Raw genomic sequence first — 27,825 nt, forward strand, 5'->3', positions numbered from 1 at the left:
GATCGCATCATGCTTAAACAACTTAGAGTGTTTAACCAAGAAAAGAAATATGTAAATTGTACATGGTATACTTCATTCCTTGTTATGAAGTCTGGGAGACAAGTCATTTTGCAAGTGAGGAGACTTATTTGTTTCTGAACCACTATTTCGTAGCTCTCATCATTGTCAGCCCACAATGGGCGCGTTAGTTCTCTGTGCGACGGTAAACCTTGCAATGTCTTGTAAATTTGCTGCTTGGTCTACCAGAAAATGTTACAATGTGAATCAATATTACGCTGTACAATCACCGCTGCAGGCACTTCTGCACTGTGTGTACCTTTTCCCTTGATTAATATTCATACTAGCTATTCTTCGAACAATTTTTTTAATGTAACAGTGGTTTATGCTACAGATCAAAGCAATGCATTTACAGTCATGAGTTTGAGAGACCCTCCAAAATGGACTTTGCAATCTGTGTATAACCTATTAAGTCTCAATGGATACTAATTAGGTGTATTGTAATTGGTCGTCAATTAGAACGTATTTAACAAATTGTTTAGATGACTTTTCCAGCATCCATCACACCAGTATTATTATATTGCTTTGAAAGGATTATGCAATGCCATTGACATCAGTGGAGGTTGGTGAAATTTCAAAGTGGTGAGCGTGATATCACTGAATTCATATTGCCATTCAAGCAAGCTAGACATTTCTCTCACCAAGAAATATTTTTCAAAATTGGTGTAAAATGTTGTATATGTAATAGGAATCTAGCCTGCATGTAGGGCCACATGGGCATTGAATTTTCTCTTTGTTCACTAATAGCATTGGTATTAGAATTGAGGCAGGAATGTTTCTCAGTTCAGGAATTAAAACACAAACTTACTTCTGCATGTAAAAGAAATGCACTTTTTAAAAATTGAAGACATCATATTACATTCTAATAGAAGCATGTCACCTTAGTATATTAAACTGCAACTCTCCATTGGGAAGTATTTATTTAAATTGAGAGTTATTAAACTTGAACTGAGAAACGTTCTGCCACCGCCCAGCCGAGGATTGTACTGACCCAAAGCTTTTGAAGTGGAGACCATTGCCCTTTGTGGAAATCACAGACTTTGAGGTGTCAAATCAGCGTGGTACGCATCATGCAGCCACTACAAGCAAACTGGATCCAAGATCAGCCCTTCTACAATTCAAAGAACTTGGCTCAAACAAGAAACAAAACTGCCATCCATTCAGAGACATCCTTAAAAAAGGGCACTGTTAGACCCGGGACCCCGGGCTGGCCAAGGCTCACGCCAAAGTCAGTCAGAGACCAACATGTCTAAGGTCAGGGCAAGGGAGTTACACACCAAGATAACCCCTGCTCACCCTCTAGGTAACGTGACGCGAGCAGCAAGGCTAATCTCGGTCCTAAGCTCTTACGCAACCCTAAACACTGTAGGAAAATCACGCAGGGAACTAGGACCTTATCATCAGGACCTATAGAAGGAAAACCATCACCTAAGCAGGTCACTTTTAGCAAAGGGAAGGAAACCTAAACAATCACCTAAGCAGATCACATTTAGCAAAGGTAATGACATAAACAATCCTCTAAGCAGGTCACTTTTAGCAAAGGGGTAAACCATAAAGCACATTGCACATGAGGCATTTAAACACATTCAGAGGTGCAGGTAGAACATTTGCGCAGGAATCAAAATAAGCACGTAACTCGCAATGCGCAGGGTGCACATAGCACAACACTAGAACTGTCCCTCAGGCCAACTGGCCTCGCAAGGGCTGAAATGCCCTGAGTCCAAATTGTCAGGGAAGGCTGCGCAGGCAGCCAGGAACACAAGCCTAAATGTAGCAACTGTCCACTAAGTGCTGGACAGTTGTAAATACAGATGGCCAACGTTGGAGCCTCATGGGCTCAAGAACAAGGGTGAGGGCAAGTACTGCGTGGGAGCCTCGGGGCTCTGACCACACTCGTGTCTCTTAGGAGCCTCTCTGGGCTCTGCAGAGTAATATGGCAACTTGAGCCTCGCTGGGCTCGTAAACGCAGATGTGCCCCTGAAGCCTCTCTGGGCTCCCTCGCAATTGTGGGCGGAACGTTGGAGTCCCTCACGGTGGACTCGAAAACAAGTGATGCCCCTAGAACCCTCTCAAGGCTCAAACACAAAGCAATGCCCCATGCGACATGGGAGCCCCTCTCGGGGGCTCGAACAAACAACTGGGGCGCCGTTGGAGTCCTTCCTAGGCTCGAGGAACACTGTGGCGCCGTGGGCCCCTCGGGGGCTTGGAAACAATAGATATGTCGCCTGACGTCGGAGCGGCCCTCTGTCAACGGGTGCCGCTCGCAGAACCAAGAAGACCTGCCCCCTCACTCACCGGCTGTCTCGCTGGGGCGGCTCTCCTTTCCGGCAGCGCGGGGCTCCTCTCTCCTCACGGGGAGCCTTGGACACGGCTGGCTGCTTCTCTTCCTTGCTGCTCGGCTGCGGGGGCAAGACTTCCGGTTCGCCTCACCCGGGCCGTGCAGCGATTGGCCGGCCGACCCAGCACTTCCGGGTCATTGTAGGCAGCGCGGTGGCCCGGCGGGGCTGGCACACACTCTTGGGCTGCGGCGGTGATCTCGGGGCAATGCCGGGTGGGCACCGGCTTTTAAATAATTAAATAACACGGGGCAATAGTCAAGTCAAGTCAAGTCAGGATATTTGTATTGCGCACATATCACTACTAAAGAGTCTCATGGGCACCGGCTTCCAATTAAAATATAAAGCGAGGTGGGCATTCGCTCTGCCAAAAATCGGCAATTAAAGCGGGCAAATGCCGGGTGGGCACCGGCTGCACAAAAAGCGCTCCCAAGCGCTTAGGGGCCGAGGAATAGCGCTCCCAGGCGCAGCTGGACAAAGCACATGTCAAAATTTGGCGTGGGCAGCTGTGAAAGTAAAATAAAGTGCTCTCCAGCGCTAGAACAGCAACCAGGGCGCTTCCAGGCGCTAGAAGCAGAGTACAGCGCTCCCAGGCGCTATAAGCAAAGTATAGCTCCAGCAAGGGTCTGGAGGCAGGCAGGGGGCAAGGCTGGGCCAGAGCCAGCTCACTGGGTTTCCAGGCAGGGAGACAGTCCAAGTGGCGGTCCTCCTGGCCCCAGCAACAGCAACAGCCCCCTCTGGCAAGATCCTGGAAGAGAACAAATTGTATGGGGACACAGCCCCTTCTTATACTGTAAATTCCTTTGTCTGTAGGTGCAGGGTGGGGGGAAACAAGTCGCAGCTGGTTTTGAAGTACCCTTGATAGCTCAACCACCCATTTCATTCACTGGCAGGGCTAGGGTCATCAGTCGCACCCGAGGGGGTGGAGGCAGCATTGTGTGGGGAAAGTCCAGCCCCATCAGGGACCAGGTGCACTCCTCCCCAGCCATCAACATGCTATACTCACACTCACCACCGGGCAGACCCATCCAGCCTTCCTGGAGCCAGGCTCACCAGCCAGCTCCAGCCAGTCACACGCCAGGCATATTTTACATTAATATGCCAAGTCCTGGAAGTGGCACTTCTACACAAGACACACTCATGCCACATACATCATTGCAAAGCATTCATTCTCACGAGCTCGCACGGTACCAAATTCGAGTCTGCACTCCCTACGCATCAGGAACTACCAGGGACACAGACATTCCCCATGCATCCCTATGGGAGAGCAGGCCAGCCTAACTACATGCACGCACTTTACTCTGGGACACAAGGAAAAAGTGCGCAGAGACCATAAAAATCATTAACACAGATCACAGATCTAAAGCAAAAAGATTAGGGGTGAACCTGCCAGAAGGGCCAAGTCCAACAGGCACCTGATGCTAAGGTGCTATCCACCTCCGTCCCTCCAGGCAGGATACAGAACTAAAGCAGTCACTCAGCCACATCGCCTCTACTGCTGCGCACACAGGGAACAATCATAATGCATTTAAAATGGATAGACATTTATTGTAAAAAAATATGCAATAAGAGAGCTGCTTTCTTATTCACAGCCTGCACTGGTTCATAAATCACTTTATACATCTGAAAAGAGAGACCATGCCTCAATAAGCTCTTATGTGATGTAATATGGTACATGCCGAATATTGGGCTCTTGCTTGATTCATGTAGTGGTTGGCTTCCCTTAAGTCAATGCCTCTGTTGCTGAAAAAGCCCTGCAGAGTGTGCAACAAAATCACAAATAGCGCCTCAGCAGTGCTCTCGAGTGAGAGCAAAATGAAAACAAGTTACGTGTGGGAGCAGGCACTTAGTTGTCCCAGGCATACTGTACCGCTATCTGGAAAATTCCAACTTTCATTGTAAACTGTTTGTTGTGGGACGGGAGTAGGTATGGGCGAAAATCCGTTTCGCTCGCGGATTTTGCGGATTTTCGGGAAATCCGCAATCCGCGAGATTCGCGAATCTCCCGCAAAATCCGCAAATCCGCGAGCAGCGGATTTTGCTCGCACTGCTCGCACTGTTCGCGTGAGTTCGCGGCTTCCCAGTACAACTTCGCGCCCCGCGAATAAGTGCTAAATTGCAGAAATACGATCTTAGCAAAACTGAAACTACTTGCCAGGTTCAAAAGTTCAGGCTCATCATTAGTAGCCATTTCCTGTAGTGCTTCCTGAGGGGCCCCTCCAGAGTTCAGTTGCCAGTTGCAACTATTATGTGACCCTGCTCTGAACCTCAGAATAGTTACACATATGCCACAAAGGTCCTGAATTACAGCTAAGGGAGACAAGCAGGAGCCAGGCTGGAAGTTAAAATCCATTAATCAGCCCCTAATTCATTATTGTCAGTTGGGGCAGGGCAGGTGTTGTAACTAATTTTGCAACAATGAAAGCACCTAGCAAGTGCAAAAGATCACTAATCAGGGCGCACTAAGGAAGCAGGTGCCAGCTAAAAAAATATTCTGTGACACATTAATCAGCCCCAAATTAATTCAGGTCACTTGAGGCAGGGAAGGTGTGCTTTGCTTTGCCGAAAATAATGTACACTGGACAACCAGAGGGTGTGGTGATGAAACAGAGGGTGGCATGGGTGGGCCAGAGGGTGGCATGAGTAGTCAGAGAGTGGCAGTGGTGACAGAGAGTGGCAGTGATGAAGAAGAGTGTCCCAAACAGGCTGGACACGTAGAAACAACAAGTTCGCAAAACTTGCGACCCGACAGGTAAGTTCGCAAATTGCGAAATTGTAAAAACCCTCGCGAACTGGCAGAAACACAGGCAAACACAAAAAAAAAAAAATCCGCAAATTCACTGGAATTCGCGGATTTTGCGGATTGCGAGTTCGCAAATCCGCAAAATTCGCGAACGCGAGATCCGCAAAATTCGCCCATGCTTAGACGGGAGTCAAAATTTGGCAGAAAGCTAGAGGTTGATCAGAAAGTGTGCTTTTCATGATTTGGTGTAAATCTTTTCAATAGGTTTAGAGAAATTAAGGTTCAAAATGTATAATTCAGCTTGTGGCTCTTTCACAGCAGTATAGTGAAGTCTGCTGTACCACATACTCAAAACATGAGATCTGATTGGCTGGCAGCAAAATTAAGATGAAGGTCTGGCCCTCATTTTAAGATTTTTGGACTTGTTCCTTATTTTACAGACAATAGAGCTAGAAAAGTGATAAGGGCATAACGGGGGGGAGGGGACCACTGACCCCTGGCCCTTGAGAGGTGACCACAGAGGGGCCCAATGAAAAATATTTTTGATGGTGCTGGAGTACTGAAGTGAGACTCAGAGTGGACCCCAATCTATTTATGTGGAACTACCGTGGTGCCACAAAAAAATAAATGGGGCATGGTAAATTGCATACAGGATTTGACCAGTAGTGGGCCATTGGCTGCCCATAGGGGGTGTTGTACGTGGCCAGATCCTGAGGCCAACCCCTTCTGACATGCATGATGGACATTTGGCCACCCCTGCAGGATTCTGTGCTGGAACTTTTTTCAGGCCAGGCCCTGCTGCCAACCCCACACCATGCATGGGCAGAGGCTGTACATGGAAGGGGATGTCCACCCATGGAGTTGGCCTATTAAGGTATGCTAAAAAAAGAAAACTTAAACCTAGACATTACTGAAAAAAAGGTTAAAGTGATGTTACAGCTAGTTGAAATGTCAGTTAAAATATCATTTTTTAATGAAGAATCTTTCGCTAACTCCTCCTTTGTCCATAATGTACCCCCTTCTCAAAGTGTTTTATTCTTTGCTGACCTGCATCAACCTGCAAATGTTTCTGAGGCAAGAATGGAGGGCCTCTGCCATTAATGGCCTCAGATAACCCATATTCACTAGATCCAGTCCTGAGGGTCTCAGTGGACTAATTCATCCATTGCAGAAATCTGTGTTTTTCCTCATTCTCAGATCCAGAAGGGTCCACTCAGCCTTTCATGATTCTGAGGTCAATATAATGAGCACCATCAAGCTGGGTCACAAAAAACATCTGTTATTCAGCCCCAAGATTCCCCAAGTGGTTAACATAGCTTTACAAATACATATCTTGTGTGTAATGGTAGTACTAGGCTACAGTTTCATACTCTGCACTTTCTAGTACACACTACCACTACGTATTTAACTATGTCTCTGAATAATGTGTTGGCTTCAAAAGCTTTATATTCAATATTGTGTTAGAAGTAAAAAAGCTCTAACAAACGCCCCTCTATCTCAAGGTGCAGCTAATTCGGTCAACACATTGTTTACATAATCACATATCAATTGCTAAATGGAAATGTTCCTTCAGTGACAGTAGATTATTTTTGTTCTCTTCTTTCAATCCTAGAATGTGTGTTGTCCCCAAAATCAGGTTATAATGAATGTAGCTAGCCGCCACAACAGCCACACCTGCCCTCAGGGACTCCTCCCCCACCCCCCAGCAAACCTTGTTTCACGACAGGTGACGCTGATGCCGGTTTGTAATTGCGGAGGCGCATGAATTCAAATCGCGGCCCCCGCATTGCGGTAGCCGCTAGCCGCCACAACAGCCTCACCTGCCCTCGGGGACACCAACCCCCAGCAAGCCTTGTTTCATGTCAGGAGGCGTTGACACCGGTTTGTGCGTCTGGAGGCACATAAATTCAAATCGGGGCCCAGCCAGTCCGCTGCTGGCCAAGGCTGGGCTGCACCACCTCTCTTGGCTCTGTATTATTCGCATTGGACCCATTGGAACTTTCGTTCGTTACATACATAAACTGTGAGTTAAAAACGTTGCCACTTATTTCCTCTATCTTTCAGTACCCTGTCATTGCACTTTATATATTCCATTCTGTTTTGTATTTTCAAGTACCTGTGGTTTTGAAAAACCCATGTAACCATTGTATCAACCTACTGCTTTGAGCTTTTCCTTTCTTTTCCCCGGGGATACATTATTACTGGTAGTATGGAGGAAAGGAAGTCTACAACAAGGGAGGTGGAGGAATCTGAGGGGTTAAATCTAAAAGCTAGTAGGACAAAAGTTGCTTATATATTGGCAGCCCACAACTGTGTGCTAGATCACATAGACGATCTACTGGAGGAGTGGCAAGATATTTTATTTCCTGATTCTCTCCCAGCTCCTATAGGCAACCCTCACTCCTTGGTTGAGACTTCATCCTCCTCTAACTTATGCTTTAAAACTGCTGTTCGTATTCTCTCTATTTTTACCAAACGCACTACAAGAAGTGCAAAGTTATGTTATATATGATTTGTAGCGCGCACCACTAAACAGGAGTATCCTGGCGCGGATGGACGGAGGCTGAGAGAGCACAAATGAAATTAAATGAGGGGGTTGAAAAGATGAGTTTTGAGAAGCTTTTTAAAAATACGGAGGTCCTGAGTATGTCGCAAAAGGCCGGGAAGGCTGTTCCATAGAGTGGCCACTTTTACTGACCACGATTGGTCGCCCATCCTAGAGCGCGAAACCGAGGAATGTCCAGTTGGTGAAGAGAGGAGGAGCGGAGCGAGCGGCCAGGCTTGTAAAAGGCCATGCGCTTCCTAATGTACAAAGGTCCAGAGTCATGCAAGCTTTTATGGGCCATGGTCAAGATTTTAAATTGGACCCGCTGGGCCACAGGTAACAAATGAAGGTCACGGAGAAGTAGCCTCGCACTGGATTGTTTGGCGATGTTGAATAGGAGTCTGGCCACCGCATTTTGAATCAGTTGGAGTTTATTCATGTGAAAACCAGGGATGCCAATAAATAAGGCATTGGCGTAATCAAGCCTGGAAAGGATGAGTGCCCTAGCCACCATTTCCTTTTTCCTGCTATGGTAGCAAAGGGAAGAACTTCCTAAAGATCTTAAGAGTGCCGAAGCATATACCAGTAAGTTTTTTAATATGCTCGGTGAACCTGAGGTCTTCCCCAAACCATTTTCCCAAGTTCTTGGCCGGGCTAACCACTGACCATGGGCATGGGAAGTCCGGTGGCCACAAGGCCTCTCTAAACTGTGGGGGGAAATTGCCATACAGCAGTATCTCTGATTTTTCTTCATTACACTTGAGATTCACCTTGGCCAACCAGGTAAACACAGCAGATAAACACCTCTTTGCATCCCCGGTGCCCAATTCAGAACCTTTTCATGTAAAAAGAAGCTGTGTATCATCAGCATATGCCATGATTTTGGCACCCAGCCCCTCTGCCAGGGAAACCAAGGGGTCATACAGATATTAAAAAGTAGCGGGCTCAAAGTAGAGCCCTGCGGGACTCCCGTTGATAGCTTTCTGGCAGAGGAAGAGAAAGGAGGCATCCAGACCTGTTGGGAGCGCTCCTCCAAAAAGGATCTCAGCCAAGCCCACACTGCCCCAGAGATGCCGATCCAGGAGAAGCTGGTGAGGTACCGTATCGAAGGTGGCAGAGAGGTCCAATAAAATCAGAGCCGCTTATCAGCCAAAGCAGTGCTTCAAAAACTGCAGTGGTTTATGATGCAATTAGAACCAGGGACATCCAATACCCCCCTGTTTAGGCAAGATAGTTGTGCAATAAACATGGATTCTGATGCCACTAATAGCACCAACATTTCCATCAGTATCCCCCTGATTAATAGATTCTCCCCTCTACAAGATCTAACTGAGAATAACATGGGGATGATGGCAGAAGTAGAGCCGGTATCATATCCATCACGTCCAAGTACCATCCATGAGGAATACGAGGGGCAAGATTCTATCAACCAGGGAAATGAGGTCCAAATAGGGGTGACTACGGACGCTACTGCGATTGACTACGGACGCTACTGCGATTATTAATGACCTTAGGATTGAAGTTAACTCTCTTAAAAAGATAATCTAAACCCTGCAGAACAGGTTAAATGTCAATTGGACAGGGAGCGGACTAACTCACAAATTACAGATTATCCCACAGGTCATGAAACAAGCCCTCACCCTCTTCAGAGCAATACTATTAGCAATAATTCCACACATAATATTACTCCATTTCTACACCCCCCTTAAAACTGACTACCCTGAAGACCTGGGAATTAGAGAGCAGTAAAATGGGTAGAAAGAAAATACTCGAGGACACTAATAAGTGTCTCCTTAGTAACGCATGTAAGTTGATCAAAAGCCGGACAAAAAGCATTTTCATAATAAATGTTCCTACAATTACGACATGCGTTAAACATGAAGACCATAACTCCCTAATCAACAAATCTATCTGTTGGATCAGAAAGGTCAGGGGTGCCGATCGGTTGTTAGAGAAGAAATATTATGGGCAAAAAGATTAAGCCATTGTTCATCCCAAATGGATTCCATTGAGTTGCACCTAAGAGATGAGAATTTGGTGCATGAATTGATAGCGCTGGAAGTAAGGACAATTTCACCATCACCCACTGGCATTCAGATGAAATATAACCCAAGAGGTCTGTATTTGCCCAAAATATATCTTTTTTTAAAACCTGGTACTTGGGCAGATTCTGACTCAATTTTAGACAATGTTGATTGACTGTTACTCTTAGACCCACCAAATCACATACTACCTGATCAAAGAGAACTGACCGCCAGTTCAGTCCATAAAGATATGTCACATAGAGACTCTGCTCCACTAGCACCCCAACCTCCTGACTATGTGGCCTCAATTCAGTCACACCCGGTAATGTACAAAAATGTTATATGTTCTCCTGACCTTGTTAATGAACATCATTAAGATCAGGAAGCTGGGACTGAAATGGAAACTGTACAAGCCCCTGATAATCAGTGTATGTCAACCAGGTGAATACAGAAATCAGAAATACGACTGATATCGTGGAACATATCAGGGCGAAAAGGATTTAACAGATGCAGAATGGCAGGATTATATTTATCTCAGTGAAATATGCTTGTTGCAAGAAACATGGGCTCTGGAAACTTCCCACAAGCTTGGGTTCAAAACATTTAGTGCTAATGCCATCACCTCATCTAGAGGTAGATCCTCGGGTGGCCTTATCATATGGGTAAAAATCACCCCAAGAATTGACACAACCCAGCTGGATCTTCCATCACAAGATTTAGTCGGGGGGAATATTTCCAGATGTGACAAGACCGAAATTTATACAGTAGATATCTACAACAGACCTAGCCCGTCCAGTAAGGAATCCCCAGCGATAGACCAGTTAGCTAAATTTTTAGGTACATTCGATCCGAGGGCAATGGTAATCGTGGGGGGAGATTTCAATCGTAAATTTGAACAAGTTGTGGAACTAGAAAATATCTTAGAAGAGGAGGACATTGCAAATAACATCTGCCCCTTGGGCAGTAGCCCAGCAGTGCCCTGTACAGTGGAAGTTTCACAACTCACTCGATTAGTCTCAGGGCATGAACCTAGAGCCTGCAATGTGTGGTTGCCATCCGATAGGCCGAATACCATTACATTTAGCAGGTGTATTTGCAAGAGCAGCATTTACTATATATTGCCATCTATCTGCTTTTGGCCAAATGTACATGATTTAGAAGTTAAAAATAGAGCCAATAGTGACCATTATCCTCCTTTTCTACCTCGAGCAGGTACCCTCTTCCAACCCAAAATCCGGAGCGAAATTGATTCTAATCCAATATCAATTGAACCCATAGTAATTGAACCCATAGTGTCGCAATGCCAAAAGTGAGTTCATTTTGGCAGCCAAGTCAAATGACGTCAAGACGCTAAGAGAGAAAAGGTCCAAGTATACAAGACTTTTAGTGCAAACCAAAAAGATCTGGAATGATAGTGTCTGGAAAGAACTGATTAGTGTAGCCAAGACCAAGGTTCACTCTGGCTTTTGGTGATTGATAGCTAAAGGAAATAAAGTGGGAAGAAGCAATAAGGACCTCTTTCTAGATGCCAGCACCTGGGTCAATCACTTTTCCCAACTGTATTCAAGGTCTGTAATTGATACAACATGTAACCTGCAAGGCCATACAACAATCCCTGGCAAAGCCTCCAAGTCTTTTAGTTTGGAGGGTACCCTTGCAGCTATTGATGCAGTAAAACCGGGGAAAGCCCCAGGTCCAGATAAAATACCAGGTGACTTGCTGAGGCACAAAACTGTTTGGGGACCATATATTAACTTTCTCTGTCATTCAATGGCGGTAGGCGCACCAGTTCCAAGGTCATGAAAAGGGGCCAAAATTATTATTATTTTTAAAAAAGGCAACCACTAAGACCCTGCAAATCACCGGCCCATGAGCTTAATAGACATTTTTTTTTAAATGTAGGCTAAGCAGATTTCAACAGAATTAAATGACTGGATTGAGGAGAATCATATTTTATCATAATACCAGGCTGGATTTAGAGCTAGAACAAGCACAATTGACCAGGTCTTCAGATTTCTCTGTAGGAGTTGAAAATACATAGTTTTAAAAAAAGGCCACTTGTACATCACATTTATTGATTTGAAGACCGCCTTCGACCTCATCCCCAGATATTTGCTTTGGAATTCGCTAAAAGATCAAGGGGTACCAGGGGGAACTCCTTGTGCAAATAATAAGATTGCGAAAGTTAGATGGGGTCTGATTGGTGAACTTACTGAGGCAATCCCAGTCAAAATGGGCATTAGGCAGATTTGTGTGCTGGCACCCACTCTATTCTCACTATATGTAAATGATGTCCCAGAATCCCTACTGGGCTGTGTGCATGACTCGCCAAAGCTAGGTGGTGTGCCAGTACCAGCTCTGTTATTTTTGAAGAACACTTTTTTAATATCCCATACCCCAAAGGGCTTGCAATGCTTATTAGATGTTTTTGGTGTTTATTGCAACACTAAGGGCCTAGAAATAAATTCTAGTAAAACAAAATATATGACAGTTAACCCACATAAATCGTTTAAGAAGAACATACATTTTTAAAATCAGAAGCTACAATATGTGTAGAACTTTAATTATCCAGGCATAACAAGACAACAAATTGACCTGGCAACCGCAACTGCAGAACAGTAAGACGATTTTGCTTCAAAATTCTCTACCAATACTAAAAAATCACGAGAACAGTATTACTAAGGCAGAATACCCCGCACTTGAGGTATATATATATACAGGGCTCAATCGGTATCCCTTTATGGGGCAGAACTATGGGGGCCTTCATGTAGGAATACCAATGAGGGAGAAGAAAATACATTTTTTAGGAAGTTGTTACGTCTCCCTGGGTGCACACCTGTAATTCCTACTGTTATGGCCTTACATACTAAATGTATTGATCATCAAGCCATATTAAGACCAATATTGTTCTGGGTGCAACTGTGGTCAACAACCAAACTAGCCCACTATAAAGAATGACTAGAAGAAATTCTAAGGTTTGACCAAGGTACTAGCCTTCAGTGGATTAAGCATGTTTACACTTGGTTCTGCAAACTTGTGCTGGAGCACTTTTGGGAAGATACCACCCTATTGACATTAGCTTCAAAGAAAATACTGAAAACTACCTTTCGGGCGTATATTCAAAACAGTGTGTCTCACAGCCCAGTCACTGGTGGATTAACGCCCCAGTTTCTTCTTATGAAACAGACCCCAGCTTTGAGTAATTTCTAGATGAAGTGCTGCCCCAGGTGGCAAACTTACATATGAAATTTTGTTATGGCGTTCTGCAAACTAACTTGAACACATCGAAATGGGGCCGAAACACATATGAGAGTAATGCGGAGTGCTGTGATTATGCCAACTTGATACACAGGAAAATGACCTTCACTTACTATTCTTTCAGCCTGCCTATGGTATGCTCAGGAAAAAAAAATGGATTAAACTAATCTGTTGAAACCTAGGCACTTGGTCTGGTTTTGAGGCAGAAAGAATATTGAAAACTGACACTTCCCAGAAAATCGTTTTTAGTGGCAGCAGATATTTGTTTGCTGTGGGCATAAGGGTGAAAAAAAGTTTGAAATGTTAGTAGACTGAAACACATTTGTAATCTTGAATTGTGTTTGTTATTTCTGCATTTGCACTTTAGAAATCGTTGAGAGACCGGGTAGAATGCATTGTTAAGCATACTATGTCTTGTTTAGAGTATCCCACCAGCACTTTATAGCACTTGCACTTTTGTTATTGATCAGACCTAATTAGGAAAGTTTCACTTATCACATGTATATATATTCCCATCCTGCCTTCGGTTCTTCTCAACCTAACCTGGACTTCATATTCTCCTCAAGCACTTCAGCTATACTAAACTAAGCTGAGCAATTCTACCATTTTTTAACGAGACTGATTGCCGGTTTTTCTCTTTTAAACATTTTGTATCTAAATTGTGATCCTTTTAGCATTTGCATATTGTCTAAAGTGGAACTGTGGAATGCTTCATTCTTTTTAAATTGTGTTTTTATTAATCAATGTGTATGAACTGTTAATATTTATCTTTTATGGTTTAAATTAAATCGAAATACAGATGTTTGAATTGAATTGAATGTACTACGTTTTTGCCAAAGGATGAAAATAAATTATTATGGGAAGCTTTTCACTGGAGGCAAAAGATTAATTGATATCCCATTTTACTGTTCAGTAATCTTGAAGTGTCATGATTATACAACTATACCCGTGCTGTTTACTTAATTTTTTGCAGCCTTCTGGTCTTATTTTTTGATTTATCGGTAAATTAAAAATTAATGTAACCTAAAAGGAAGACATTTTTAGGGTGGGCAAATGTGGGAATTGTTTATATCAGTTAAGGGGAAGTAATTGGCGAAGTTTGTACTCAGACTCGAATTTAGGTATACTCTAAAATTTAATAAGCAATTACAGCACTGTTTGCTAAATACTTGCCAATCATTTTTATCCTCATTTGACTTAAGAATGGCACGCATTCTGTTTGTTTCTTCCTAATACAGAACTACTATGGCGCTGCTAAAACCATTTTCTCTGACAATCCCCTTGGCCTGACTTGTGGAATGGTGTGTCCCACCTCAGACCTATGTGTGGGTGGATGCAATTTATATGCAACGGAGGAAGGACCCATTAACATAGGTGGATTGCAGCAGTTTGCAACGGAGGTACGTGACATCCTCAGTTATGAAGATTCATATTTCTCATCTGTAAAAGTACATACTGCATTGTGTGAATAGTAATATTATGATTCCTTCCATGATCATTTGTAATCAATGATATTTATAAACAGGATTTAGTTCTATAATGTATTCTTATCTGTTTTTTATATCAGTAAATAGTTTTAAGAAGCAAGGGATGTATGCTACACAAAATAAATAGTTTCCATTGTTGCATGGAAACACATAATGCCATTTGCTTGCTTTCTTATCAATTGTATTAACTTTTTTAAGACATTTATATATTACTCGCAGCCCATCCCGACGTTGTCCGGGTATGAATTGCTGCCGGCCAGTGTTATATTGTTTTGTAGGATTTCGTTTTGATAGCATTTCTTATCTGTGACCGGCCTGTGAAACGCTCCGATTCACAGTGCACTTCTGGTACACTTAAGAGTGCCCGGTCAGTAGTTTGTGAACTCGAGTTTCCCTGCTTTATGTTTCCTTGCAATATTATATAGCGCAAACTCGACAACATGGCATGAGCACAATTTACATTACAGAAGAACACATTTATTCATGGTAGGCAAGGGGAGACAAAGCGATTTGCCCGGAATCACAGGATGTTGAGCTGATGCAGAGATTCAAACGTAGCTCCCCAGCTCTAAAGTTCGCAATTCTTGAACTTCTGGCGAGAGGTGTGTCTAAAAGTGTATGTCAGTGCTGGCCATCAATGAGAGAGACCTGTGCATTTTCAAAATGGGTGGTGAAAAAATATGAGTATGTTGCTGGAGATGTTTGCCGCCGTGCCACCAATCTACTTACCGGGGGAGGGATAGTCCCTTTCTTGCTATTTCCGTGGAGGCGGGCCTTGTGTCCGGATGTGCCTGGCGCGAGGCCTGTGCGCCTCAGGCGTCACCGTAAGTTAATGCGAGATTAGATTTCCTGCACAATGGCCCCTGTTTGAGCTCCTTCCGGCCCTTGGGAATAGAGCCATGCCTGACCTCCATACAGTAAAGCAGGTGGACGTCACTGGGAGCGCGGGGCAAGCACACCCGGAGCTGGAATGTACTGAGCCTGGCCCGAAAAAACAATGAAATATTGGGCACAATGCTCGGTTATTTTTTTCGTAATCCCGCGCCCCGCACACACGCCAATGCCCCCAGCACACGCCCACAGCACACGATATAAGACATGGCATGAAGGGCGGATCGTACCACATGCCCCCAGCGTTTGTCACGCCCCCAGCACACACCCACAGCACAACGCAGACACGCCCACAAGGGACTACTTTGCTGGCACGTTTCTTTTACCTTTTAAATGTATATGGTGGGCGTCTGCATAGCCCATGTCCTTCTACTGCAACTGCCCTTTCCAATGCTGTATTGGGTGTTGTGATTGGTGCTGTGGTTCCTGAGATTACCTGCCTCAAATGTTTGGGCTCTCTCTTTATTATATTAGTATAGATATAGATAGATTGGGTTAATTAGAGAAATTAATGATTGATTGACATTGTGCAGCATGTATTGTTTCCAGGGCCTGACCTTCAGTCAGGTCCTTTGTCCAAAACCTCCATAGGCGACCATCAGTCGCTGCACACACTGGCTGCAAAGCCTAGCCTTTGGCCAGGCCTTGCACAAACCCACTGCAAGTGCCTAATCCCCACTGTGCTCAATTATATTTTTTTAACACTTCATTCTCTTTCAGTGTACTCATTTGGCACTGAGCATGGCCTTTTGCCTTGTGCTGCACGGATCATCTGGCAGAAGGCTGAAAACCCTCCATTGGTAGTCATTGGTCACTGCTCACAGGGTTGTGTACTGTTATGGTTGTCCACGGGGCCTGGCCTTTACTGAAGCACTGGACGGTTTGTGGACTATCTTCTGAGTCTGCAGACTGAACACCCAAAAATGACAAAGTCCCTGAAACAAGACCACCGTCCTGATTTGTAGTGCCTCTGGTCTTCGGGGAGTAGTTAAGGTATGCCCTCCTGAAATTCCTGAAATGGTGCCTGGCATTACAGTCCTGTTTCAGAAAGTGCAGGTTCCAGTGCTATTTTAGTATTTCAGGAACAGGTACACAGAAAACAGTTGGCGGAACCTGATACAGGGGTGAATTTGTTTTTGTGGAATTTGTTTTTGTGGAAAATATGAAGGTCTCTTTAGATTGCTCCCCCACTAAGCCCTTGGAGTCATGGTGGTCACCTTGCCCCCTTCTGGGGCCTCTTTTATGTTTGGGTTACAGAGTTCATGCTCCATCTCCTGAAATGTTGTTTGTAAGAAATGATTGTATTTTGTGGCCAGCCAATCAAAGTATTTTGGTCTGCAGATTGGACTTTGGTTCCTCAAGCTCAAAATGGATATTGGGGAAAAAACGACTTCCTCATTCCCCTTAGGAGTCCCTTTTTAAATAAAGTGTGCGCATTTATGTCCTTTGACTCTGTGTGGCCTTAAATGGCCACGTTTCACAATAACCATAACGCCATAATGCCCAAACAGCACTTTTTATAACACCAATATCTCAAAATCTACTGTACAGATTTCCACCAAGCAGGAAAAGCAATCCTTCTGAGTAAAGTTCTGCTTTAATGCCAGGTTTGGTGTAAATCTGTTAAGTCACTTTGGCTTTAGAGGCATGCAAAAGATTTCCAATGGGATCTAAAATAGGATAACACCTTTTGGATCTCCTCTGAACGTTTGATCTCCTGTGTAATAATTGGCTTGGTGGACTGTATCTTACTGTGGTAAATGTTTGCCAAAGTTGTTGCAAATCTGTGCATGGGTTTAAAAGTTTTATGCAAAGTTGGAATCACAGATCTAAGTGCTCTGATTGACTGGCTACAAGAGCAAAGGTTATCTTCTGGGTGCCATTTCAGGACACAGTCCAGTCATCTTGAAATAAATATTAAAGCACAGATATGGGCTGGGTGAGCCCACCTTAATGTCCAGGTCCTACTGGGGTTACCAACAGTGTGGTCCTGAATGGTTTAAATAAAAATAAGAACATAAAATGTTTTGGTGTCCGCGGATACTTTTCAAGATTTGCTGTAAGTTGATATCTAAAATAAGGCCCAGGATCTGTGGTTCCTATTTTCGTGTCACAGACTCTGGGTGTGAATTTATGTGCTAAAGTATTTTGAATCTAAAAAAGGATCAGTGGAAAGCACAAACTTCATGTTCTGTTAATCCAAGGACAACTTTGCTAACCCATGCCTCAAAATTCGTAGGCTTATGATCTTTGCTCTGGAACCATATACTTGTGCAAGATGAAACTTTACAGGTACCAGGATACCCTACCCTTTGCAGGTGCCCGGATACCCACTGGGTCAAATGAGAACTGACAAATAGATATAACTTTACATGACATAACAAGCATGGGTCATAGATTTTTGCCCTGGGTTTGCGGTAACTAGGCATGAGGCTTGCATTGGGTTTGGGAACCAAGAACTTGGATCTGCAAATCCTGAAAAACAATTGCTAAAAATAAATGAAAGAGAGGGCCTGGTGAAAGGCCAACCTCAATGGGCCAAACCCAGTGGGAAGCAAGGTTGGCTACTGTGCATGGCCAACGTCTATGTGCCATGGGGGTTAGCTGTCAGCAGCATGTTGAATGCAGAGCCAGGCTGCTTACCAGAACCTGGAGCCAAACTCCACTGTTCACGGTGGAAAACGGTATGCAACATGGATTTCAAATAATTTAGTTATAAAACCTCATGAAATTTACTACAAAAAAAACACAGAATCTAAGTTCTGATTCTAGACAAAACCCGCATAACACTTAAATTCAACATTTATGGTACACAATGCACACAAAGCACACAATAGTCATCCATGATGTTTTCCTTTTGGTAGTCAGGCCTCTTCTTGTGTGCCTTTTTTTACATTTAGGTGTTTTGTGGTTTTTTTGTTTTGCATTTTCTGCATGACAAGCGACCTGAATTATGATGTACTATGTTAGCTGAAGTGTGCATTGACTTCAGAGCAAAGCATAATTCTTAGGAATAAATTAGATGAATGCATCCGAAATTCCAACTATTGGAGTGTGAGATTCCATCTTGATAAGAGTACCTCAATTTAAAATCCGTACATTTATGAAATCATCTTAATTTATTTGAAAGTGCATTAATAAAATACAAGGCAGACACATTTTCGGCAGGGATGTAGCTTCCATTTGTGCAGCAGGTGCAGTGCACCAGGACCCACAAGCCTGGGGATCTTACCGAATCCTGAATATTGCTGAAATTCACAGTTAAGCGGCTATCGGGCCATTTTCTTCCATGCAATCGAGCACATGACACACCAGCTATGCCACTGTTTTTCGGTAAATTTAATCAATAGCTATCTATAGATTTGGAACTGGAAAACTAGCTCATTTCCTGAAACCTGCACTGAACAATTTACACCAAAGACGATGTGGCAGTACAAGGTTCCAATTTGAGCAAAAAAAGTCTTAAAAAGACTTACTGATTTAATGGATTCAAAGTTTGAAGATAGAAGAGCTTAACACACGTATATTTATAACATCTGCTGGTGAAAACCAATATCGCCAAAGAGTGTTCTGCATCTAAGTGACACTCAGGTTTATAAGTGAAAATGTATGATAGTGTTCCACAAATGTGAACTTGAGCTCATATGAATTTAATACATGGACTTTGGCGAAGTTACATAAAAACTCCACAAGATTCTGCACTGCTCCGGAAGCAACTGAATTTTGGTATATTGTGCTGATTTATAGAACCGGGACCTTGTTCTGTGTTGTAAAATCAGCACAAAATGCACCACACGCTGCACCAGAGGGTGCTGCTTCTTTCTGCTGCTTGAGTAGATTTTCTTCTTGAGCGTCTGGTTTCTTAACATGGTAGCGACCTGCTGCAGCCCCCCTTGTTGAGAAATCGCACAAGGAATCATCCTAGCGATTGATTTTCTCGCTCGCCAACTTAACATTGGTAAATTGCATGTGGGAAAAACTCTGCCATGTAGTGGTTCACTGAGTTTTTCTGGCACTCTGCCCTCCAGTCGAAATGCAAATTGGGAATAAATCTACAAACTCTGCTGCAAAGCAGAGGTTACCGCCAACCCCTAATCCACCCAGATTTACCTATATCTGGTCCCAAACTGAGGTGGCATGGTGTGCAAAATAACAATGGACAGCGATGTTGCCCAGAGTAATTACCAGTGGCTTAGATTAACTCAAGCGTTCAATTCTTCACTATTTTGTACATTTCATTTTGACGCCATAAGTGGAAATGGTATGCCCAAATATGGGCCCCATGCACACTGTGTCACAGGAACCAATCTGTACCCGGCTGATGAGCCCATAACTACTGCAAAACTGGTCCTGGGTTGCTTGTGTTCTGGTTCAGGGAGAACCTGTTCAGGTTGGACTGTTCTGAATGGGTCATGGTCTAGACTCATTTTCATATAGCTGGACCCAAACTGAGGTTAAATGGTGTGCAAAATAACAATAGATGGGAATGCGGGCCAGAGTAATTACCAGTTGCTGAGATTAATTCAAGCATTTCGTCCCCCACCTTTTTTGTATACACCAGTTCAGATTAAGGCATTACACAATGATAGTATCAAAAACACATTCCTTAACCCGTTTGCTGCTTCGAACGTTCCGAGCACATACCAAGGTAGTGCTCGCAAGCACGTACCGAGGTAGTGCGCGCTACAACCATTGGCTGAAAGAAGCAGCAAACGGGTTACACCCTGATGTTATGTTCATGTTGGCTAGAATGACCTCTTGCAGAGAAGTCGGGGAACCCAGTTCTTCACAAAGTTTAGAAATGTCGCCTCTTACCTCCTCCCAAAATAACTCCTTTGTGTCTCTTCAAGTTGGGGAATTATTAAAATGTAAAACCTATAATTTATGTGCTTTATACATTGTGTTATATCTGATCTGCAGTTTGACTATTCACTCTGTACACATAAGCTACATGACTCTGAATTAAGCCTTGTAGAGAGGGGAATGTATTTGAGAGAATGTTAGTCACTCAAAGGGTTTGATAAATTTTTCCTTCATGTCACTTTAACCATTACGTACTTCCATTCTAAATTACACGTCAGAACCATTGTCAAGTCTCCCATGCTAAACATTTGGTGTGCCAGCCTCATTCAAACTATTATTTTTTACCGCATTTAGATGAAAAGGCGCTCATATATTGACAGTATATTGCTGTCAAGGGAATGTGGTATATTTAGAGATAGCAGCATCTATACTTTGCGTTTGCTTTAGCCTCAGATCATCCAAATGCACATGGCTTAGTGCGTAAACTCCCCATATTTTAAAAGAAAATATCACCAGCTGCTCCGCACCTTGACCAGGTGCCGCGAGCGTGAGGGGTAGGTGTGCCGCCACTCCAGCGCGATTACGAAGGTTCCAGTAACTTCAATGCGCTGGCCTCACGGGAGTACGCTGCGAGGCCTGATCCAATCCCCCCTAGGGTCGCCTAAATAGAGCAGGACCACGAGGCTCTCTTTTCCTCCGAATGAGAGAGGTTGTATCTACCTTCTACATATTGTATGAACATTTAGCTCATCTTTGTTATTCTGTGTAGTACTGTATTTAGGTCCTGACGAATCGCCATCTGGCGAGAAACATGTTGACCACACCAGGGGGTTGAGTTAGAGTTCTGTAAACTTTTTACGGTCTCTAGTTCCCCTCTCACCCCTTTTAACCAGGGAACCAGCCATGGTAATAAAATTCAGTGTGGACTGTTTTACCCTTTTTATTTCCACTCACGTTTTCACTGACTACACCACTCTATCCCCTCACCTACACCCACCATCGGCAAGGAACTAAAGAACCCCGCTAAAAGAGTACCTTTTGGTACACCGGCAGACATTGCAGCGCCGGTCTGTCGAGGGGCAGTGAGTCGATGATGACACTGGATACCCTCAAGTAAGGGTGTGTTACACACCTAATACTCTGGGTGTATGAGGCTCTCCAAGTTCCGACTAGGGAATCTTCCCAGTCACGTTATTGACTATACCTACCCACCCTTATCTCCACGTATTCACACCATCTCTGGGGAACTTTGTACTCTGCTGTAATCTTTACTACTCCTCAGCACATGCAAAGTAAATCACCCCACCTGCAATACAACCCGGCAAGCTGCCTGCACATTGTATCTCAAGCACTGTCATGCAAACGTCCACGCTGAAAAAGGATAGGGAACCTTAATTGCATATTAGAGTGACCACCTCACTCCAGGTCATTATGATCACTGACCACAGTTCCGAAATTTTGTCCTACAAATCATTAATTTCAGGTATGTTTGTCTAATTAGTTCAAAGAAAGCAAAACAGTACTAAAACGCTCAGAATGCATTAGACCATAAAACGAAAGTCCACCCGGGGGGAGTTGTTCATCCTACAGAAAGGTGTTCTCTATAAGAAATACTCGAGATATGTAATGAAATCTAACTAAATGGTCCATGGTCTCTGTCAAAGCCACCAACTCGAGCTGCTACTCACAATCTGTGATGCACTGAAGCCTTTCAGATACATAATCCCAGTGCCGCACGTTTGCAGGATGATTGCCTATGGAATATTTGCACCTATATAACTGGTCAAAAGGGACCCCTGCAAGTTCCATAAGGAAACCAAAACTTTATCTTCTTCTATTTATTTTTTTAGCATTAATGTAGGTGTTCTGAATTCAACATATTTTCTATTCGGGTCATCTGCAAGGCCAGATTTACAGCTAATAGCATATACTAAGCGTTTGCTAAAAAAAACATTTCAGCTAATGTTTGAGCCTTGCTCCAGATTGGGCTTGCTGCTGTTTTCTTATGCCCGAAAGGAAAAATAAAACACTCTGGATCTTATAAAACCTACAGCACGGGAAACCCTTGTCACTTCCATGACATATAGATATGGTCAATCTTACTTTTTGCAAATAATATGCGGCCAATAGAGTGCTCATAACTGTTTAATGTGTGTGTACTCTTATTTATAATGTCACTATTAACAGTGAAGAATTATGGCTTAATAGATTTTTCAAAACATTTTCCATATTTCTTCAGAATCATTCTAAATCTATTTAGGGTAGTTCAGTGTTGGCACAATGATTGATAATAACACAGAGGAATATGATAAACGGTTTAAAATGCAGTTTACAGTAGAATTTTATGTGCGTGTTTAGCATAGACTATTTAGTAAAAAAAACGTGAGAAACTGCTCTTTTGGAGGATGTTTTATTTTCTAGCCTGTCGCTTGCCTTTTATCTATTTCTTCGCTACAGTTAATAAACGTAGACAACAAACCCACGCCTTTCTTACAACCACATAGAACCACGTAGAAAACGCAGTGTGGTTTATGTTTTTAAGTGCATAATATAGGCCTATAAATTCTAAGTGCAAGTTAAATGGCCAAGAGGCAAAAAGATAAAAAAACAATCTGGCAATATGCGACATGTTGGGGAATATAAATGAACCATGAAGCTAGAAAAATTAATTCTAGACTAATAGCGCCATGAACAGACACTTCAGTAGGTCAAAAATATTATATTCTTCACTTTGGGGCACATTCGCCAAGTTGGATACTATATTACTTGATACTTGTGGAATGCTACGAGTGAATACCTATGCTTGCAAGTTTAAATTCTTGCTTCGCGAATACAAAATGAGCATTTACTCACTCAAATGCCAGAGTACTCAAATATCTTTGACAATGTTCAAATTTGTTTCCATCCATAAAAACATCACATTTAAAACAGAGCAACTCATACAAAGTGTCACAATCATGTTTTATTTATTAGTTTTTCTTTTTGGCAGTTTTACATAGCTCAAAGCTAGCCCAAGGGCTTTTGAGCACTTTTCACGAGAAGCTCACGTTAAACATTTTTTAGGCATGGGGAAATGAAGGGATTTGCCCAGATTTACTGGCAGTTGAGCTGATTCAGGGATTCGAAAGTGTTTCCTCCGTTCTAAAGTTGCCAGCTCTATCTGTTAGGGGGCATCTCTCACCCCACAATGCCCCTACGGCAGTAGCAACCTCTCTACTTATACATTCAAAGAAAACAGTATCTTTCGCAATTACATTTTGAATGGGATGGCTGGACATTTTCATAAATATGCCTGGAATGGAATCACAATTTCTGGATTAGACAGTTAGGAACCATGAAATAGTCCACTGCAAAGTAAAATCCAGAATGTTCCCGAGGCAGTATTGAGCAGTCGAGTCTTATTTAGTGGAGTATTCGGTTGTAGTTTCAGTTACAGTTAATAATTAAATTATACAACAAGGTCTTCCCTTACTCCGTCAACATAGCATTCACTGATTAGCTTTTTAAGATAGACAGCCTCATTAAGAATGTTTTAGTTGAGGAACATCTTCTAAAAATCAACATATTTCCTGTCCACCCAATTCTCAGTTCCATACCTTATTTGCTGATGGGGAAACTGCAGTGTTTTTGCAAGTAACATCTGGTTCTATCATGGGGTGGGGGAAGCACTAGTCCATTGCCATGGAGGTCTCTCCCCCCAAAATAAAATACCTGGTGGGAATACCTGATATTGAAATGCCTCCTACCTGCCCCCATGGGGGTGCAGAAAGTCTGCTGGCATTTATTTAGTGGGGTTGGGCTAGCTCCGTTGCTTGGGGTGGCTGCCCCCACCATTTAGCACACAAAAAAATCCCTGGTGTCTAGGAGACGTTCTGCCACCGAGGGGCATATTGAAGGTACAAACTCCAATCTGGTGACAGAAAGACTTTTTGGGTCTGGGGGACGGAGGAGCACTAGACCATTGCAAGGTGGCAGCTACCCCATCAAAAAAGGCAAACATCGTTTACAACGCAGTGTTTACACCGCACAACCTTTACCACGCAGCTAATACAATGCAAGTCATTTCTATGACTTGCGCTGGATGGCGCTCTTGGTTAAGGAATAGTGTGATTTTCTATTCCAACACCTTCCCTACTGTTACGTGGACTGGAGTTAGAACTGAAAATCATATTAATCCTCAATCCAGCGCCCTCCAACGCAAGTCGTTGTAATGACTTGCGTTGTGAAAACCGCGATGTAAAGTACAGCGATCAAAATGATCGTGTTGTACTGTCGTACATCCATCAAAAAAAGTCCCTGGTGATCTAGTATGTGTATTCAGATCCCTGCTTGGGGATCACCCTCCTGTGGCGATCTCCAAGCTGGGATCCACTGGGAAAAGGTACCATTAGAAAGGGAAGGTTCTCCCCTTTCCGATGATAGTCTTCCTGTCGTGCAGGGATATCCCCCAATCACCGATGCAGTGAAAGTGAAATTAGTCAATCTGCTAGTTTCCTTTTATTTTCTCTGTAATTATGTCAGTGCGCATGAGTGCTGATCACCATTTCAAAGAAAACTGTTTTGTTTCCTGTGGCTAAAGAAAGTACAAGTAAATCCCTCTGTTGCTCACACCAGAGGGATTTCCTGCCTGGGTGTGATGGAGGCCTGGAGCCATCCTGAGCACACAAGAACTGGTTCAGAGGACAGCACGGAGCCATCCTTCCCACCAATGTCATCAGAGGGGAATCACCCAATTTAGGACATCCCATTTGTTGGAAATGGCCCTTTTTTCAGGGTTATACCCAAACTCTTTGCTTCTTCCTCCCTTATTTTTTCTGACCCGTGGTTGCTGGCAATAGGACTCTGGGCACTTAACCACTGCTGATCAGTGCTAAAGTGCATGTGCTCTCTGTGTAAATTGTGAGTGTAATTGGTTATCCATGATTGGCATATTTGTATCCCCCAGAAGTCCCTAGTAAAGTGCACTGAGTGTGCCAGGGCTAGTGTTACCAATGCTACTAGTGGGCTTGCAGCTCTGGTTGTGCCACCCACATGAGTAGACCTAAAATGGTGTCTCAGGCTCGCCACCACAGTGCCTGTGTGCAGTCTGTGAACTGCCATGTCCTCCTAACCCTTCCCTTTCTGTGCACATTGGTCACCCATATGGAAGGCCCAAGGTACCTCCTTGGGCAGGGTGCAGTGTATGTGAAAGGTAGAGCATGCACTTGTGCAGGTGACATGCTCTGGTAGTGAATTACAGCCATTTTTGTTTTTCACTATTGTAAGGCTATCTTGCCCATAGGCTATCATGGGGAATGCTGGCTACAGTGGCTACCAGCAAATCTTCCCATAGGAGCAAGATAGGACATAAAAGTCTGGTATCCCTGAACTCAGAATTTAATAACACATATTTTAGGAAAGGTGGTTTTTAAATTCTGTGTTTGAGAACAGCACTTTTAGAAAGTAGCTGTTCTCTTGTCTGACCTTTCTGTGTGCCTTGGCTGGTTTGTAAATTGACTGTCTGGTTTGTGAGTGACAGGGCTGGGGGATTCCAGGAGACAGAATAAGTCCGCCCAGTGGTGAATAGAGAGATCAGCATCTAGATGGGAGGCAGGAGTTGCACCTGGGACCTGAATAGGACTGTGCCCGCCCCCCACAGTTCTGGTTCCACCCCCTGTGATGCGTCTGATGTCTCTGCCCTGCACTGTGAAAGGAGGGAAGGAATCATGTCAACAAAGTGCTCCAGGGCTGTGTTTTCCCTCTACAATGCTGGCTCCACCTCCTGCTGGGCGGATGGTGACCCTGTCCCTCTCTCTGAAAGGAAGGGAGAGGCCAGGAAAACAAAGTGCTCAAGGAACACCCAGAACTGATTCAGACCGGGCTCAGAGCCCTCCTGCTCAAAGGGAACAAATACTTTTAGGGGTATAAGTACAGGACTCCTGACTACAGAAAATTAGATCATCCTGGAAACAAGAAGGAACCTCTGCAAGGAGAAAGCTGGAAGACTGAAGAAGGAAGACTATCCTGCTGTGTGATGCTGGACTGACCTGCAGTTGCTTTGCTGCCAAGGAGAAGGGAAGGACTTTGCTTTGTGCTGTGTCCCCTTGCTTGAAGGAATCTCCAAGGGCCTGTTGTGAGCTGGCTCCCTGTTTTGAAGTCCCAGGAACAAAAAGACTTCACCCCCAGCTTCCCTGAGCTCTGCTGAGAGAGCTCTGTCCTTCCTAGAGTGCTTGGGCCCATTGTGGTGCTTCTGGAAGTTGTACCTGTGCTGGGAAGCTGGAAACCAAGATTTGAGAGACGTTGCTACTGAAAAGTTATCGCATCGTTTGCTTGCGGAGCGCATCCCCGACAGTGTGAGGAAATTCCCGCTGCTACGGAGGTCGAGAGCGTCGCAGCACCTGTTGCCGCTGCCAAAGACGTTGCATCCTTCGTTTGCGGGAAGATCACCATTGCTGCGAGTGTCGCCGCAGAGCCTGTTGGCTCTAGGTGAGATCGCCGCACCGCTTGCGTGTGGACCGCATCACGTCTCTGTGAGAGTCGTCGCAGAGCCATCGCATTGAGGAGCTGCGAGAGGAAGATCGCCGCTGCATCATGCATTGTCGCCCAGGAGATCGTCACAGCCCCTACAGATCATCGCATCGTGCCTTTGCAAGACCAAACTTCCTACGGAACCTACGTACCGGAATCCATACAAGTCATCGCCTTCTTCCCCATAAAGACCAGATTCGTCGCAACACGCCAGCTGCTGCAGCAGGACTGTCGCTAACGCCTCCCCATGGTCTCAGGAGCAAAGCATTGCTTGTTTTCCACTGCACCAGCTTCTGCTTTGGAACTTTGTCGCACTTAAAGGTACTGTTGGCTAAACGTGACGCAACTGTGAACTTTTCACGCAACTGTGGATTATTTTTATAGTAACTTTAAGAACTCTTTCGCAAGCATATTCTTGAACTGTGTATGTTGGATTGTTGTCATTTTGATCTTCTGTAGTTTAGATTAAATACCTCTATTTTTCTAAACTGTTGTGGAGTCAGTTTGTGGTGTTTTCACTGTGTTACGGTGAGTGTTGGTACAAATACTTTACACATTGCCTTTGATAAGTCTAACTGCTTATGCCAAGCTACCAAGGGGGTGAGCAGAGGTTACCTAAAGAGTGTTACCCCCTTACCCTGACTAGAAGCAAGGGTCCCTATTTGGACAGTGGTGCCTACCTCTACCAACTAGTGACCCCCAGTTCTAATACCATTCAACATAACTTCCCTCAGTTTTGTTAGGACCAGAGAAAACTGTTCAAGTATCCCCATGCCGGAGCAAAACCCACAGTATGGCAGGATATTGTGAGCTGTCCAACAATCTTTTGCTCCTGCACTTAAATGTAATACTAACAAGTGCAAAACTTTTGGTTGTGTGGTTAAGCCATCACAGCCTGATAACAGCTACACCTTCAAGACACACATGAGTCACATACTCTTTCTCACTCTAAGTAACTAAGCGGATGATGAACTCTAAATGACATGTTGATTCAGCCATAAAATTCAGTGATTTTGCTTAGACAGGATCTTGTTCAGAAAGAAGGAAAATATTTCTTTCTTTCAAAAGTCTGAGTAACACATTTGCTATATGATTAGTCATCTATTCGCGTTCATCGATTGAGTCAAATGCCATCCCCAATTGGTGGATTTTTTGGCTGCAAGGAAAACTAAAA

The 27,825-nt window shown here is 43.9% G+C and overlaps 1 protein-coding gene across 1 annotated transcript in view; it reads left to right on the forward strand.

The window, feature by feature from the left end:
• The window catches only part of DPYD (dihydropyrimidine dehydrogenase), a 3,292,815-nt gene that overhangs the window by 1,158,967 nt on the left and 2,106,023 nt on the right, over positions 1-27,825 (forward strand). Inside the window, exon 5 of the mRNA XM_086954704.1 lies at positions 14,202-14,363. Coding sequence (XP_086810830.1) covers positions 14,202-14,363 — 162 coding nt within the window. The remainder of the gene's footprint in view (positions 1-14,201; positions 14,364-27,825) is intronic.

Source organism: Lissotriton vulgaris, chromosome 1_1, assembly GCF_964263255.1.
Source record: "Lissotriton vulgaris chromosome 1_1, aLisVul1.2, whole genome shotgun sequence".
Classification (NCBI taxonomy): domain Eukaryota; kingdom Metazoa; phylum Chordata; class Amphibia; order Caudata; family Salamandridae; genus Lissotriton; species Lissotriton vulgaris.